Source organism: Raphanus sativus, chromosome 7 (assembly GCF_000801105.2).
Source record: "Raphanus sativus cultivar WK10039 chromosome 7, ASM80110v3, whole genome shotgun sequence".
Classification (NCBI taxonomy): domain Eukaryota; kingdom Viridiplantae; phylum Streptophyta; class Magnoliopsida; order Brassicales; family Brassicaceae; genus Raphanus; species Raphanus sativus.
Genome location: NC_079517.1, coordinates 15288051 through 15301667, shown reverse-complemented (window position 1 = coordinate 15301667; position 13617 = coordinate 15288051). Strand labels below are relative to the sequence as shown.

The 13617-nt window shown below is 29.1% G+C and overlaps 1 protein-coding gene across 1 annotated transcript; it reads left to right on the top strand.

Moving 5' to 3' along the window:
* Positions 1-3198: 3198 nt before the first annotated feature.
* Positions 3199-3826, top strand: LOC108816132 (glutaredoxin-C14). Its single transcript, XM_018588704.2, has one exon. It carries the CDS (start codon positions 3284-3286, stop codon positions 3590-3592), a length of 309 nt encoding a protein of 102 aa, XP_018444206.1. The 5' UTR covers positions 3199-3283; the 3' UTR covers positions 3593-3826.
* Positions 3827-13617: the final 9791 nt, after the last annotated feature.

Here is a 13617-nt window from a genome sequence, read left to right as displayed (position 1 = left end):
TTTAGCTGTGCCTGGAATTTTATAGTGGTGGCACATGGCTTAGGGTATGAGTATTGGTGGGACTAGATCAAGTCCCTTCATTAGAGAAGTCTTTTAAGAATTTTTTTTTCTTTTTTTTGTTCGGGAATGGTATAAGAGATATCCCTTAATTAGGGAATTTTCTCCTTTTCTTTCCTTCTGGTTCTTGTGTTTCGTGGTCTCCCTCTTAAGGAATGTCTTAAGGGATCACCAATACTTATGTTCTTAGAGCATCATTATCGATTATCTTTTAAAGCATCTTTTAAGGAGAACCACGAAATATTAGAACCGAGGGGGAAAAAAAAGAGAAAAATCCTTAATTAAAGGTTGGCCCTTATACCAATCCGACCAAAAAAACAAAATAAATAAATAAAAAAGGATTTAATTAGAGACTTGATCGAGTCCCACTAATAATCATGCTCTTAGGGCACTAAAGTTTGCATGTCTGAAAAATTTATTTGTTTTAAATTCACCTTTAAGTTATGGCCTATTATGTTTCTCTCTGAAGCAAAACTAAAAACCTATAATATCCATAGTTTCGTTTCTGGCACAACTGAAGGACCATATACTAACACGAATTTCAACTTTTTCCCAAGATTACTAGAAATTCGATTTTACTTCCTGTAAAGAGGATCATGTCTTAAAAGAGCCTTTCACTTTTTTCATACGATATGTTGAGAAAAATCATGTTCTTAAATGGTTTAAGTATTATTTATGAGTGTGATTTAATAGCACAATTTATAATCTCGATTAGGGCATGCGATATTGTTGGAGGGTCTGAGAAGAGAGACGGCAAGATTAGAATAAAAAATGAGTGTGTAATAGTGAGATAGACAAAGAATATTAGTCTTTAGGTAAGCTGGTGGAAGGGGACAATTAGTGAACGAATAATCACTACCTATATACATGTAAAGTCGATATATATGCATTACCACCGAAAGCTCGAATCCTGTTTTTGTTCTTCTTTTTATAGCCTATAATGACCGGATCAATGAGCTATAGACGAGGTCTAGCTCGGGAGAAGATCCAGCTATGAGACAACAAAAAAATGACAACCCCGTTTTGCTTCTACAGTACTTCGACAGCAGAACCGTGTCTATTAAAACCATCCGCATCGAAAATCTTTCAACTATAATATTTTACCAAAATAATAATATTTTAGTTAAAAAGTCTTTTAAATTTTTGAGAAGACTCATGTTAAAAAAATTCGTTTAAAATTTTTTAGCATCAGCTTTCAAACAGTTGAGAACTTGAGATACTCTTATATTAAACTATTATTTCTTATGAGAAATTCTATTTGAAAGATTTTCAGTGTGAAAATTTTAAATATGGAAGTCTCTCCGTGTGATAAATACAACAAGAAGAAGAAAAACAGGAATACAGAAGGAACAGTGTGGTAATCTCAAATAAAACTTAAATGGTGATTGTTTGGCATCAACCATCAAGCTATCCCTTTAGTCTATGTGGGGCAGAAATTTAAGAGCAAGGCACCCTCAACGCTAAAAAAGTTTCTCAAAGGGAAATTTCTGCAAATTAATACTATTATTCTGATATAATTTTTTACTAAATTAAAAATATATTCTTTTTAAAATAACAAAGCCAAAGATAAACTGACACATGCAATAAGAGTATCTCACGAGGTTCTAAAAGTTTTTTATTTTAGGATTTTTTTAAATTATCTCTCCCTTGTTTATTTTTCAGTTTTCATTTTTTTAATTGTATAAATACTCACTTAAGACATGCTATTGGATTTACTCCTCGAACATCTCCAACCATAGTTTTAGAAGAGATTCTAAATTTTTTTTTTAAAAACAAAAAAATAAAATTAAGAGAGAATAGAAAAATATTCTTATATCAAGATTTTTTTAAATCACATTATATCTCCACATTATCAATTGTAACTTATACATTGGTTGGATTTTTCTTTTATAAATATATTTTAATTGTCTAATTTTAATTTATTAAAAGATTAATATTATTTTTTTGTTTTAAAAACTCATTGGAATTCTTATTGTTGGAGTTTTTTGAAAAATCTCTTGCATTATAACATTATTTTTTAATTATGCAATTAAAACTAATAATAACAAAAAGAATTAGATCAGTTAACGATTGACACATCATTTAGAGTTTCTTGCCATTTGAACTAGAGTCTCTTCCACAAGAGAGATTTCTAGTAACTGTTCTCCTTTCTCTCCTACTATTCCTTTTTTATAGCTAGATACCCACACAAAAAAATCACCAATGTGGGTGCTCAGAGTATTTGCTTGTATGGTCGACATATGTTTTTCCTTTATTAGTCACTCTAGTCGACAAGTTCAAAACAAACTTACCTAACTTAACTGCTGCTTCCTTTTACGTGATTGATATAAATAGTAATTTTAATCTTTCATTATCAAAGAGATTCGTCATAAAAAGGGTCGAACACATATACGTGACAAAACATGCATGCACACAAGGCGTGTATCTGTAATATACTATTTGTGATATATAGAAATTTTAAAAAGAATTAATTTGGCTATCTATATCATTAAAATTGACTTATCTTTTTCGTCATACATCCGTTTAGAATACCAAAGTTAATCGTACTTGGGCTAGAATAGTATTTGGAATGGAGTAGTGAAAGAATGGGTGACACGGAAAAAGATCGGATGATGATTATATGGTCAGTAAACAACAATGATTTCGAGCATTGACAAAATTAACGGCACAACCATCGGACGGGATGAGATTCACGGATCGAAAGAACAGACATGAGTGGTCCATTAGCCGTGAGCAGGTCATGGCGTTACAGTATCGTTCTTCAGACTCGTTTGCATTGAGGTCCACTGATAAGATATTGTTCACTTATCTCAAACATAAATATTCCTACGTCTTTACGGTGTACGCAAATAACCTCTCGAACCGTATGCTTAGTTAATTATGATCGTTGCATTCTTCATTAATGTAGATGCCAAATGAATCATTTTACATAATTATTTTTCTCCAACTTGTTCATCCAAACAGAACATATTAAAAAGGTATTTTCTCGCAAAGCCGCTTTAATCCTTCGAAAGGAATCTGTTTTTTCATGTTTTTTTAAAAAGAGCAAAATTATTTTTTTCAAAGGGAAAAAAAGAAGACTAAACCAAAAGATCTTGCACTAACTTACCTTCCTATAAAAAGCCCTAGCAGGTCATCAAGTTTTCAAGCGAACAAAGAAACATAATTCAAAGCTAAAGATACATCATATCTCGACCGTTAGGAGCCACAAGATCAGAATCTGATCATGGACAAGGTGATGAGAATGTCATCAGGGAAAGGAGTTGTGATCTTCACCAAAAACTCATGTTGTCTTTGCTACGCCGTGCAGGTACTTTTCCGTGACCTTAGGGTTCAACCAACAATCCACGAGATTGACAACGATCCTGACTACCTCGAGATCGAGAAGGCCTTAGTCCGTCTTGGCTGCCCCAACGCGGTTCCTGCTGTTTTTGTAAGTGGTAAGCTGGTGGGTTCTACCAATGAAGTCATGTCGCTTCACCTAAGTGGCTCTCTCGTTCCCTTGATCAAGCCGTATCAGTTATTTCATAATTAGAAATAAAGGATCCTTAAGAAAAAGAAAGACAATTGTTGTATGTTGAGATTGGATAGTAAATAATGATGGAAAGATTACACTTGAATGTGTATCATGTTCTTATATATAGCTAATTTTATATTTTGTTTCGCTCATGTCCAAGAAATTAATTAGCTAGCTTTGTATTTCCCACCTTAACTAATCAGTGGATGTACTGCTGTGTTATCTATAGTAATGAGAAAATTATACTTATCATATGTTATTTGTTTCATATATATATATATAAGTAAGTAATTTAAATTAGAATCATTTAGTATTGTGATACAATTTAAGTGATTTAATTCACCTTATTTTTAAAGTGATACATTTATCACATCCTCTAAATGGTTTAATGAGAACACTAAGATCGACTAAAAATGATATCATATATTAAGTTTATATATCACATGAAAAAACAGGAAAATATATAAAATAAATTAAAAAATTAAAATAAATAAATATGTATTTGTATATCATGGCATGTACAATATATTAATCTGAAGATAGTATTTTTGTAGAAGTTTGTGAGCATAGTGCAAGTATCGAAATAAACAAGAGATCAACGTCTAAAAGTAAACAAAACACCGGCAGTCTCTTCGATTTTTTTTTGATCAGTATTGTTACTTCATATATTTGAGCTGAGGAAACAAACGTGTTTAGGGAATTATGATATATATATATATATATGTGTGTGTGTGTGTGTCGTATAACCAGATATAGACCATTGCGTTTGCTTCCTCGTAATGCCGCTCTATAAGAAAGTCCATGCTATATCATCTTAAACTGATATGAGAAATAAATTATTATTTTTTTTTGAAAAAAAAAATGAGAAATAAATTATTGAAACTAGAAATAATTGTTTGTTTTATAAGGAATACTTCTTTATATATATACTAGATTTTGACCCGCCCTTAAAAAGGGCGGGTATATTTTCTGTTGAAAAATTGTCTCACGTAATAAAAATTATGATTTTTGATAAATTATATATTTTAACTTTTTATGAAATTTTTATTAAATTTATTTATATGACTTTTTTTAAATATGACTAAATTTTTGAAGACTCTAAATAATTCTAATCCGTAATATGATTATATTTATTTAACCAGAAGTTAAACTTATTTTAATAGTATCGATTAAATTTTGCTTTAATAGTATAATTTTGATTCACGTTTTAAAAGCGTGGGATTACGTTTTTGGATAAAAACTTTTTATTTAAACCAATGTATATTTTAAGTTAAATTTACATTAAATATTTTAGGATGAAGTATTTAATTGACGAATTTGTATTTTGATGTTTCAAATTATTTTTTAGCTTTTCTTGACGTGAATTTGTAATTATTATAGCTTAATGTTTGGTTTTTAATAATTAATTTTTAAAGTAAATATATAGTAGTTAATAATGAAAAGAAAGTTTCGTTATGAAAAAAAAAATTATTAACACATAATTTGTTTTGCCAAATGGAGGATCCTAACAAAATGAAGATCATTTTGTTAATTAAGTAGTTTTGAACCCGTACAGAAATGGATAATTTACTCAAACAAATCCAAATTTTAATATTTTAAGCACGAAGACTAAACCACAGTCCTATAAATAATTCTGGTTTAATAATATAGATATAAATCAATTTTTAAGTTGTTTTAAATAAAAAAGAAATATGGTTATGGTTTTGTGTGTTCGGAGTTTATATTCTTCTGCTGCACCTATAATAAATTTTAACATATTGTATATATAAGAATTGGTTCACGTTTTGGATGTAAAAGTAACTAGATTTTGACCCGCGCTTTGGAAGCGCGGAATATTTTACGATGAAAAATTTCACTAATAATTTAACAAATATTTTGGTAATTTTTAAAGAGTGTGTATTTAAAATATTTTTGCATTTAAATCACTGTTTTTAAATTCAACCCGATTGTGATTATACCGGTTAATCAGGAGATCTGACAATTCAATTTAGGTTTTTAAAATATTCATATTAAAAAAATCACTAAAACCCGAGACTAATCGATTGAACTGATGGATGACCGATATGTAATCTAATTAAATTGTAATAGTTTCATATTTTGTAGTCTTATAATCCAAATTTTAAAGTTCATTATTTTGCAATTTATGAAATTTTAACGTTTCTACAAAATTCTAAAGAGAAAATGATAGATATAAAATAACTAAAATTAATTATTGTATTGTTTGGAAACATTGATAGTAGTATAAAAATATATTGTTTAGAAACATTGATAGTAGTATAAAAAAATAAATATATTGTTTGGAAACATGGATAGTAGTATAAAGAAAGAAACATTAGTGATTTAATGTAAGTTTAACTATAAAGTATAAATGTGTATTTAATTTAAAAACTTACAAAATAAATGTTAGGTCCAAGAGAATGTTTCTGTTTTAATAAGATAGATTATAAAGATAACAATGGTTGAGTTCACCTTTTGCAATGACATAATATTATGGTCCACATTTTGTAATGAATATATATGTTTCCAAATCTGACTAAGCTATTAAAAAGGAAGCTTAATCAATTAAATGGAGAAAATAAAGGAGAAAATCTTGGCCAATTTTAACTATTAATAAAAAATTAAATAATAATGGCATTTCATGGTAAATAAGTTGAAAACCAATGGCAAAATCCTATTAGGAATTCTGCTTTAATAGTATAGATATATATATATATATAAGGAACACTTTAGTCTCTATGTCCACTTCATATCTCGATAACATAACATATATACAAAATCAAAATTTCATTCGCAACCGCAAAATACTAGAAAATGAATCTGATAATGTTGAATTCGTCTTGTACTCCCTCTAAAAAACAATAGTTTGTTAGAGTCGGACACAAATAAATGAATAAGCAAAATTAGTTGTATTTTGAAAAGAAACAGCATAAAGTTGTATCTATTATATTAAAAGAGAAGTCCTGACTTCTCATTCATATGTAATTTTCTAAATAATGGACTACTTACTAGAATTAGTCACATTATATTCTCAATCATTAATAACATCTAAAATAACATCTAATGGTATAAAATAAAACATATCTCATTAAATATATCTATCGACATGTTATATATTAATACTCGAAATTCACATTTGCTATGATACATTTATTTTCATACATCGTTTGTGTAAAACACACTATAACATCCTTTCACGTGAAAATGAATACCTCATTCTAGACAAACATATGAACATATCAAGATTACTTTTGTCAGACATTAAAAATACTTTGATTTACAGTCAAAGGCATATAACTCTTCAAGTCGTATGCCAGTTTCTGATTGAAAAGAATAGATGAAGGTGCTTGGCTATGATCATAGTATCATATTTTGAGAAGATATGTTAATAATTTTAGATGGTCACTATCATGTATTTTGAGAATATGAACTTCATCCATTGTTTATGTCATTGGTATTTTGAGAAGATGAACTAGATGCATTCTTTATGTGTGTGTGATTATTTTAGATCCTAATAATAGCTAATTCAGTTGTTAGAATAGATATTAACAGTCAATTCTATTTAAATTAAAAAAAATTAGAAGATTAAGCAATATTTTGTTATTATAAGATCTTAGCAATATCTAATTTTTGTTGGGTTTAAACTATAGATGATCCATTGGGTTTATAGATAGAAGTATAAATTAATAATTCACTGATTAGTATAAATCTGTGAAACTAAAAGTTAATTTTCAAATTAAAAAATTTATAAAAATTAAAAGTCTTCTTTAATATCTTTGAAGATGACAATAAAATGATATTTTACCAATCTTTATATATATTAACTATTTCAATAATGAAATTATAATACCAAAAAGAATTATATATAAGAAGATACTATTACATGTGAAATTTTGAAACATTCTATTCGAAGAAAGAAAAATACCATAATATTATTATGTTTTAAAATGAATAATATTCAAAACTTCAAAAATATAATATATACCAATATAGAATTGTGTGTTATCTTTGAATGATGATTGATGGGGAGATACTGTATGTGCTTTACTTACTTTCCGAGTTCATTGGGGATCTTTTGAGGGAGAATCTAAACGGTACTAAAGGGACGTGTAAAAACTATCATCACTTGCTGTCTTTATCAGTAGGATCCAAAGATTTTTAACTTTGAGAAATGCATTCCCAATGATGTAATCATATGCATCATCATCACACTTGAGGAATTCAACTTTGTTCTAAGCTGAGCATCCCAACTTTTTTTAAAGAAAAATCGACACTAGTTAAAAGGATGCATTAAAAAGGATGACTATATTTATAATATTATATATATCCAACAAATCAAATTCTAATAAACTACTTAATCTTCTTGTTTTTTTTGGTGTACTAATTTTTCAATTTCTTTCATTGCCAAGAGCTATGTACCCCTTTAACAAGTTGCATTTGATGGGATTCTATTCCAAAAGATACATTGCTGGTGTGTGTGTAAGATTTTGACTTGTCTCCATCAACTGTGCTCTAGGAACATAAGAATCTATTCCACAAGTGACACTTGTAGTGTAGGATCTATGAATTTGTTGATCCAGATCTTGTAGCCCAAGTCTCTTGAATGTCTAGTAAGTAACCTTTTGTTGGCTAGTAACGTACGCCTATATATATATTTTGATTTTCGAGAATTGAGTGAAAACTTTGGAGAACATTTCTAGTGATTCTAGAATACTAGTTGACGATGCTGTGTTATGTTTTTACAAGCTTTAACCCAATTTCAGATCCTACAGTAAGTTGTTAAAACACGATGTTCGAACTCAAAGCAAGATTGTTTCTATTTTTGGGTTCTCTTTATCCTCTAGTAACAAAACTGCAACTATTCTTTCTGGTAACAAACGTCTAGGGCCCTGAGATTAAAGAAGTAAAGAACGGTGCATGCGATGTTCCTCAAACAGCTATTTCTCTAACGGGACAAATAAAATGGGCAAAGACAGATTAAAAACATTTGAAAAGGACAAAAACATGAGTCAAAGTTAAGTTTTTTTTTTCTTTTTAGCAGTTACATTTTTAACATTTTTGTCTTTTACAAAAATCTCTGAACATTCTCAATGGTTTTAATGAGAACACAAAGATCGATTAAAAATGATATCATATAGTAAGTTTATAATATATATATATATATATATCACATGAAAAAAGTAAGAATATATATAAAAGAAATACCAAAACAAAATAAATAAATATGTAAACATATATATATCAGAAGATACAATGTATAATGTATTAGACTGAAGATGGTTTTCTGTAGAAGTTTGTGAACATAATGCAAATATATATCGAAATATAAAAATAAAACAAAAACCTGTAGTCTCAATTTTTATCAGCATTGTTACTCTATATATTTGAGCTGATCGGAAACTAACGTGTCTAGTGAATTATGATATAAGACCATATAGTTTTTCATTCCTCACATTGCCTTGCTATAAGATTATGTACATTGAGACCGTTGAAAAATTGTTTTCAGTTGTTAAAAAAAAGGAAAGACAAAACAATTGAGGTGTTGAATGTTGACCGGGATTTAACAGGTTGAATTTTTCGACCTTTGAATAACTAGACATGTGTTTGTTTTTATTGGATAATGTGAATTTTAGATTTTTTTATCTCATTTATTCAACTAAAATTATTTACAATTAAATTTATTTACTAATTTATTTTATAAACCAAAATTTGTAATTGCTTTTACTCTATAAGTAAAGATTTGGTTCATTTGATTTAGATACTAAAAGAATTTATATTTCTATTATAATTTTTTTTTTCTTAAATTCTTGATTATATCTTTAACTATTTTAAGAAAACAAATATTTAATGACTACTCATATTTTATATTTTTGTTATAAGTAAAAATGTAACTAAAAATGTTTTATTCTTTTTAATTTTGGTTAAACTAATTGAAAACTTTTATTAATATAAAAAGTGAGATAAGATGTTGAATTTTATTAAACAAAATTATTGTAAAGTATAAAAAATAAATGTATATTGAATTATTACGTGAAAGAAATAGAAGATAATGTGGAATATAAAAAGTAGAAAAAGAGTGTTGAATCTTTCACACCAACGTACATCGTTTAAGAATGTACATGCTAACAACGTGTAAATAATAGCAGGCACGGTCACATACGCATATTACGGTTCTTAGCTATATAAATATTGTTTTTAGTATGGTTTTATTTAGTAGTTAAATTTGTTTTCTTTCTAAAATTGAAAACCTGATCTAATTTGAAATGCATGTGGGCACAAGAATTCTAGAAGGTATCTGAAAAGATCAATTTATAGGACATGTATCTCTGTATCTCTCCTGCTTTTTAATTTTTTACTTTGGTTTATTTTAAAGAACCCTATTAAAACCTTCCTGTCGGAGGTGCATTATCGGTTCATGGATGTGGATGAGGCAGCACACAGTCGAATATAAGCATTAACTGCTTTTTTTTTAATCAAACCTTTTGATTTCCCTTCATTCAAACTTAAACAGCAGAAACAGAGTTATCAACCTCAAGAGGGTTGTTAGACAGCTGAAACAGAGCGTTTTTCGCCAACTTATCAGCTGGATTATTACAAGAACGAGATAGATGAAAAGGAGCTACTCAACGCGCCTAGGTCATGGAGTATTCCTCTAAGCGCAATCACAGTGTTGGGACCTGTAATTGCATCAATAAGAGACTTTGAATCTGAGCAACAGATTATGTCTTTAATACCCGAAGAGATGGCCTTCACGAGACCAGCTTTCATCGCTGAGGCTTCTGCTACTAGAGCTGAGGCAAGATAGCGTCGGGACTCGGTTCCTTGGAAGATCAGATTGCCTAAAGAGTCGTTGCATATCCAGCTGAGGCCACCTGCAACTTGACGACCCATTCCAAGCAGCATCGGAGCATATTAAATGCGTTTGTGCTGGAACCAGAGGGAGAGAGTTTGGTTTCAGACAGTCTTTAGGCGAACCAGAGCTTTTGTTTCGGGGTGGTAGTGAAGCCTGCCACTCCTTTGCAGCTTTGATAGCTTTTGCCAGCATTTAGGTTTCCGAGAAAAAGACTTATCCTCAAACTACAGTTGGTTTCTACTTGTCCACAACACCCAGAAAATCCAAGGGTATAAGGGAGTAACCAGTCCAGTAGGCGGCAGATTAACCATTCGGGCACAGCCTTTAAGCAGGTCCTCCATAGAGCGACATGAGTTTCTGGACGGTATCATCATGGCCGGAACCAGTTCCCAGACCTTTTTGGCAGTAGTGCAAGAGTACATCACATGGAAGATAGATTCTGGTTCCCCACATCTCTTGCAGTTACCATCAATTTGCATTCCTCTTTTAATCAAAGCCTCCCCCACCGCTAACGCATTACTCTTCCTTCATTTGATTTAGATACTAAAAGAAATTATATTTCTATTATAATTTTTTCTTAAATTCTTGATTATATCTTTAACTATTTTAAGAAAACAAATATTTAATGACTACTCATATTTTATATTTTTGTTATAAGTAAAAATGTAACTAAAAATGTTTTATTCTTTTTAATTTTGGTTAAACTAATTGAAAACTTTTATTAATATAAAAAAGTGAGATAAGATGTTGAATTTTACTAAACAAAATTATTGTAAAGTACAAAAAATAAATGTATATTGAATTATTACGTGAAAGAAATAGAAGATAATGTGGAATATAAAAAGTAGAAAAAGAGTGTTGAATTTTTCACACCAACATACATCGTTTAAGAATGTACATGCTAACAACATGTAAGTAAGAGCAGGCGCGGTCACATACGCATATTACGGTTCTTAGCTATAAAAATATTGTTTTTAGTATGGTTTTATTTAGTAGTTAAATTTGTTTTCTTTTTAAAATCGAAAACCTGATCTAATTTGAAATGCATGTGGGCACAAGAATTCTAGAAGGTATCTGAAAGGATCAATTTATAGGACATGTATTTCTGTATCTCCCCTGCTTTTTAATTTTTTACTTTGGTTTATTTTAAGGAACCCTATTAAAACTTTTCTGTCGGAGATGCATTATCGGTTCATGGATGTAGATGAGGCAGCATACAGTCGAATATAAGCATTAACTGCTTATGCTAGTGAAGAACTTTTGTACACTTACAAAACCAAAATAATATAACCAATTATACTTTACTCTTTTTATTATTAATCTCAGTCTCTTAACTTGAGTTCTTAATTTCGGTTAAGAGATGGTTCTTAATTTTTTCTTAGATTTTAAACTAAAAAACCTAAGATTTATTTCTTAAATAAGAATATAAGAGCCGTTTTATTAGCCGAAAAATATAAAAAAAATATCAAATGATGAGTTAATAACTCCGGATAAAATACCGTGGTTAATGTCCTCGCAATGTTCTTTTTTTTGTCGTCCAAAAACAAAAATATTCAGCTCCTGTCAATGTTCTTCGCATTTGCTGTTACCAACTTCCTTTTCTCCTCTTCAAATCATATTTTTTTTCTTTTGAAATCGTGCTACTTCTCTTCCCCATCAACTTTAAATTTATTAACTTCACTAAAACACTTGAAAACTAAAAAAAAAAAGAATTCTGAAAAGCAGAACTATATAACTTTATGATTTTTTGAACGCCTACGACTTTGTTTCCCAGGAAATCCGTGCATTTTAATTCATTATAAAATTCAATTAAATCTAAGCTAAAGATTGTTAAAGCATGGTGTTTTCCCCTTTGTCATATACCAAAAGCTTGGAGTCCTTTTTAGCTATTTATGTTAATGCATTTACCTCGACTAAATAACAAATTCAAGAATGTGACACACTTTTAACAATAATAAAAAAACGATAAATTGTAATTTAAATGATAAATATAAAACTTTAACTCTCTTGATGACAAATTTTTTTAACACAATATTAGAAACTAAATATTCAAATAATATATATATATATATATAATATATATATATATATATATATCATATAAAATAAATTATTTTTATTTATAAAATAAAATTTTATTTGAAATAACCAAATTCGATAAATATGCTTTATTTCTTAAAAGTAAATTTAAAATATTATATATAATAACAAAAATAATTAGTAAAAGATTGTATATAAAATGTGTATTGACAGCTGACAAAAAGAGTGTATTGGCAAAATTACAAATGATGCATTTTTAAAGATGAAAATATATTAAGATCAATTGGAGATCGATCGATCTTTTTTTTTGAGCTTAATTGAGATCGATCTTACCCAAACAATTCTATGATTACTCCAAAAAAACACAGTAAATCAATCTGAGATTTTTTTTTGTTGTTTGACGTTTGTTGGTGTTGATAAAAAAAAAGGAGGAAGATTACCGCTAAGTTAAAAGGTAAAATTATTTTCCTTTAGTTACATGAATAAGGTTTCTTTATTAGCACAAGTGGTTAAGGATGTATCATTTATTTATAGGAACCGAAATTCGACCCATACAAGAGCATTTTTTACTGACTGAAACGACTTCGTTTTTTCCACGTCAGCATATCACGGATTCACGGATAATATTACAGGTTACCTAACATGTTGTTGGTCGTGGATTCTTAAAAACCTTTACTTTCAAATTCAGGTAAATTCAAAATTTCGATTAGTTTATGTATCAAATTCGCACAGGAAATAGTTTATGCATCGATTAGACGAAATGACCCTAATTCGAATACAAGCACGCCGTTTTTCGGTGGTAGGAAAGAGGGTTTTACGAGATACTGTATGTGCTTTACTTTTTTTTTTTTTTGTAACTGGTGTATGTGCTTTACTTACTTTCCGAGTTCTTTGAGGATCTAGGGAAATGGAAGCTAAAGGGTAAAGAACGTGTACAAACCACTTTCACATGCTGTCTTTGTCAGAAGGATCCAAAGATTCTTAACTTTGAGAAATGCATTCCTGATGATCTAATCATAGGCACACATGAGGGATCCAATAATTCAACTTTCTTCTAGGCTGAGCATTCCAACTTAATAAACAATGATCGACACTAGTTAAGTTAATATGATGCATTAAAAAGAAATTCGACAAATCCTATTCGATTTGGTCT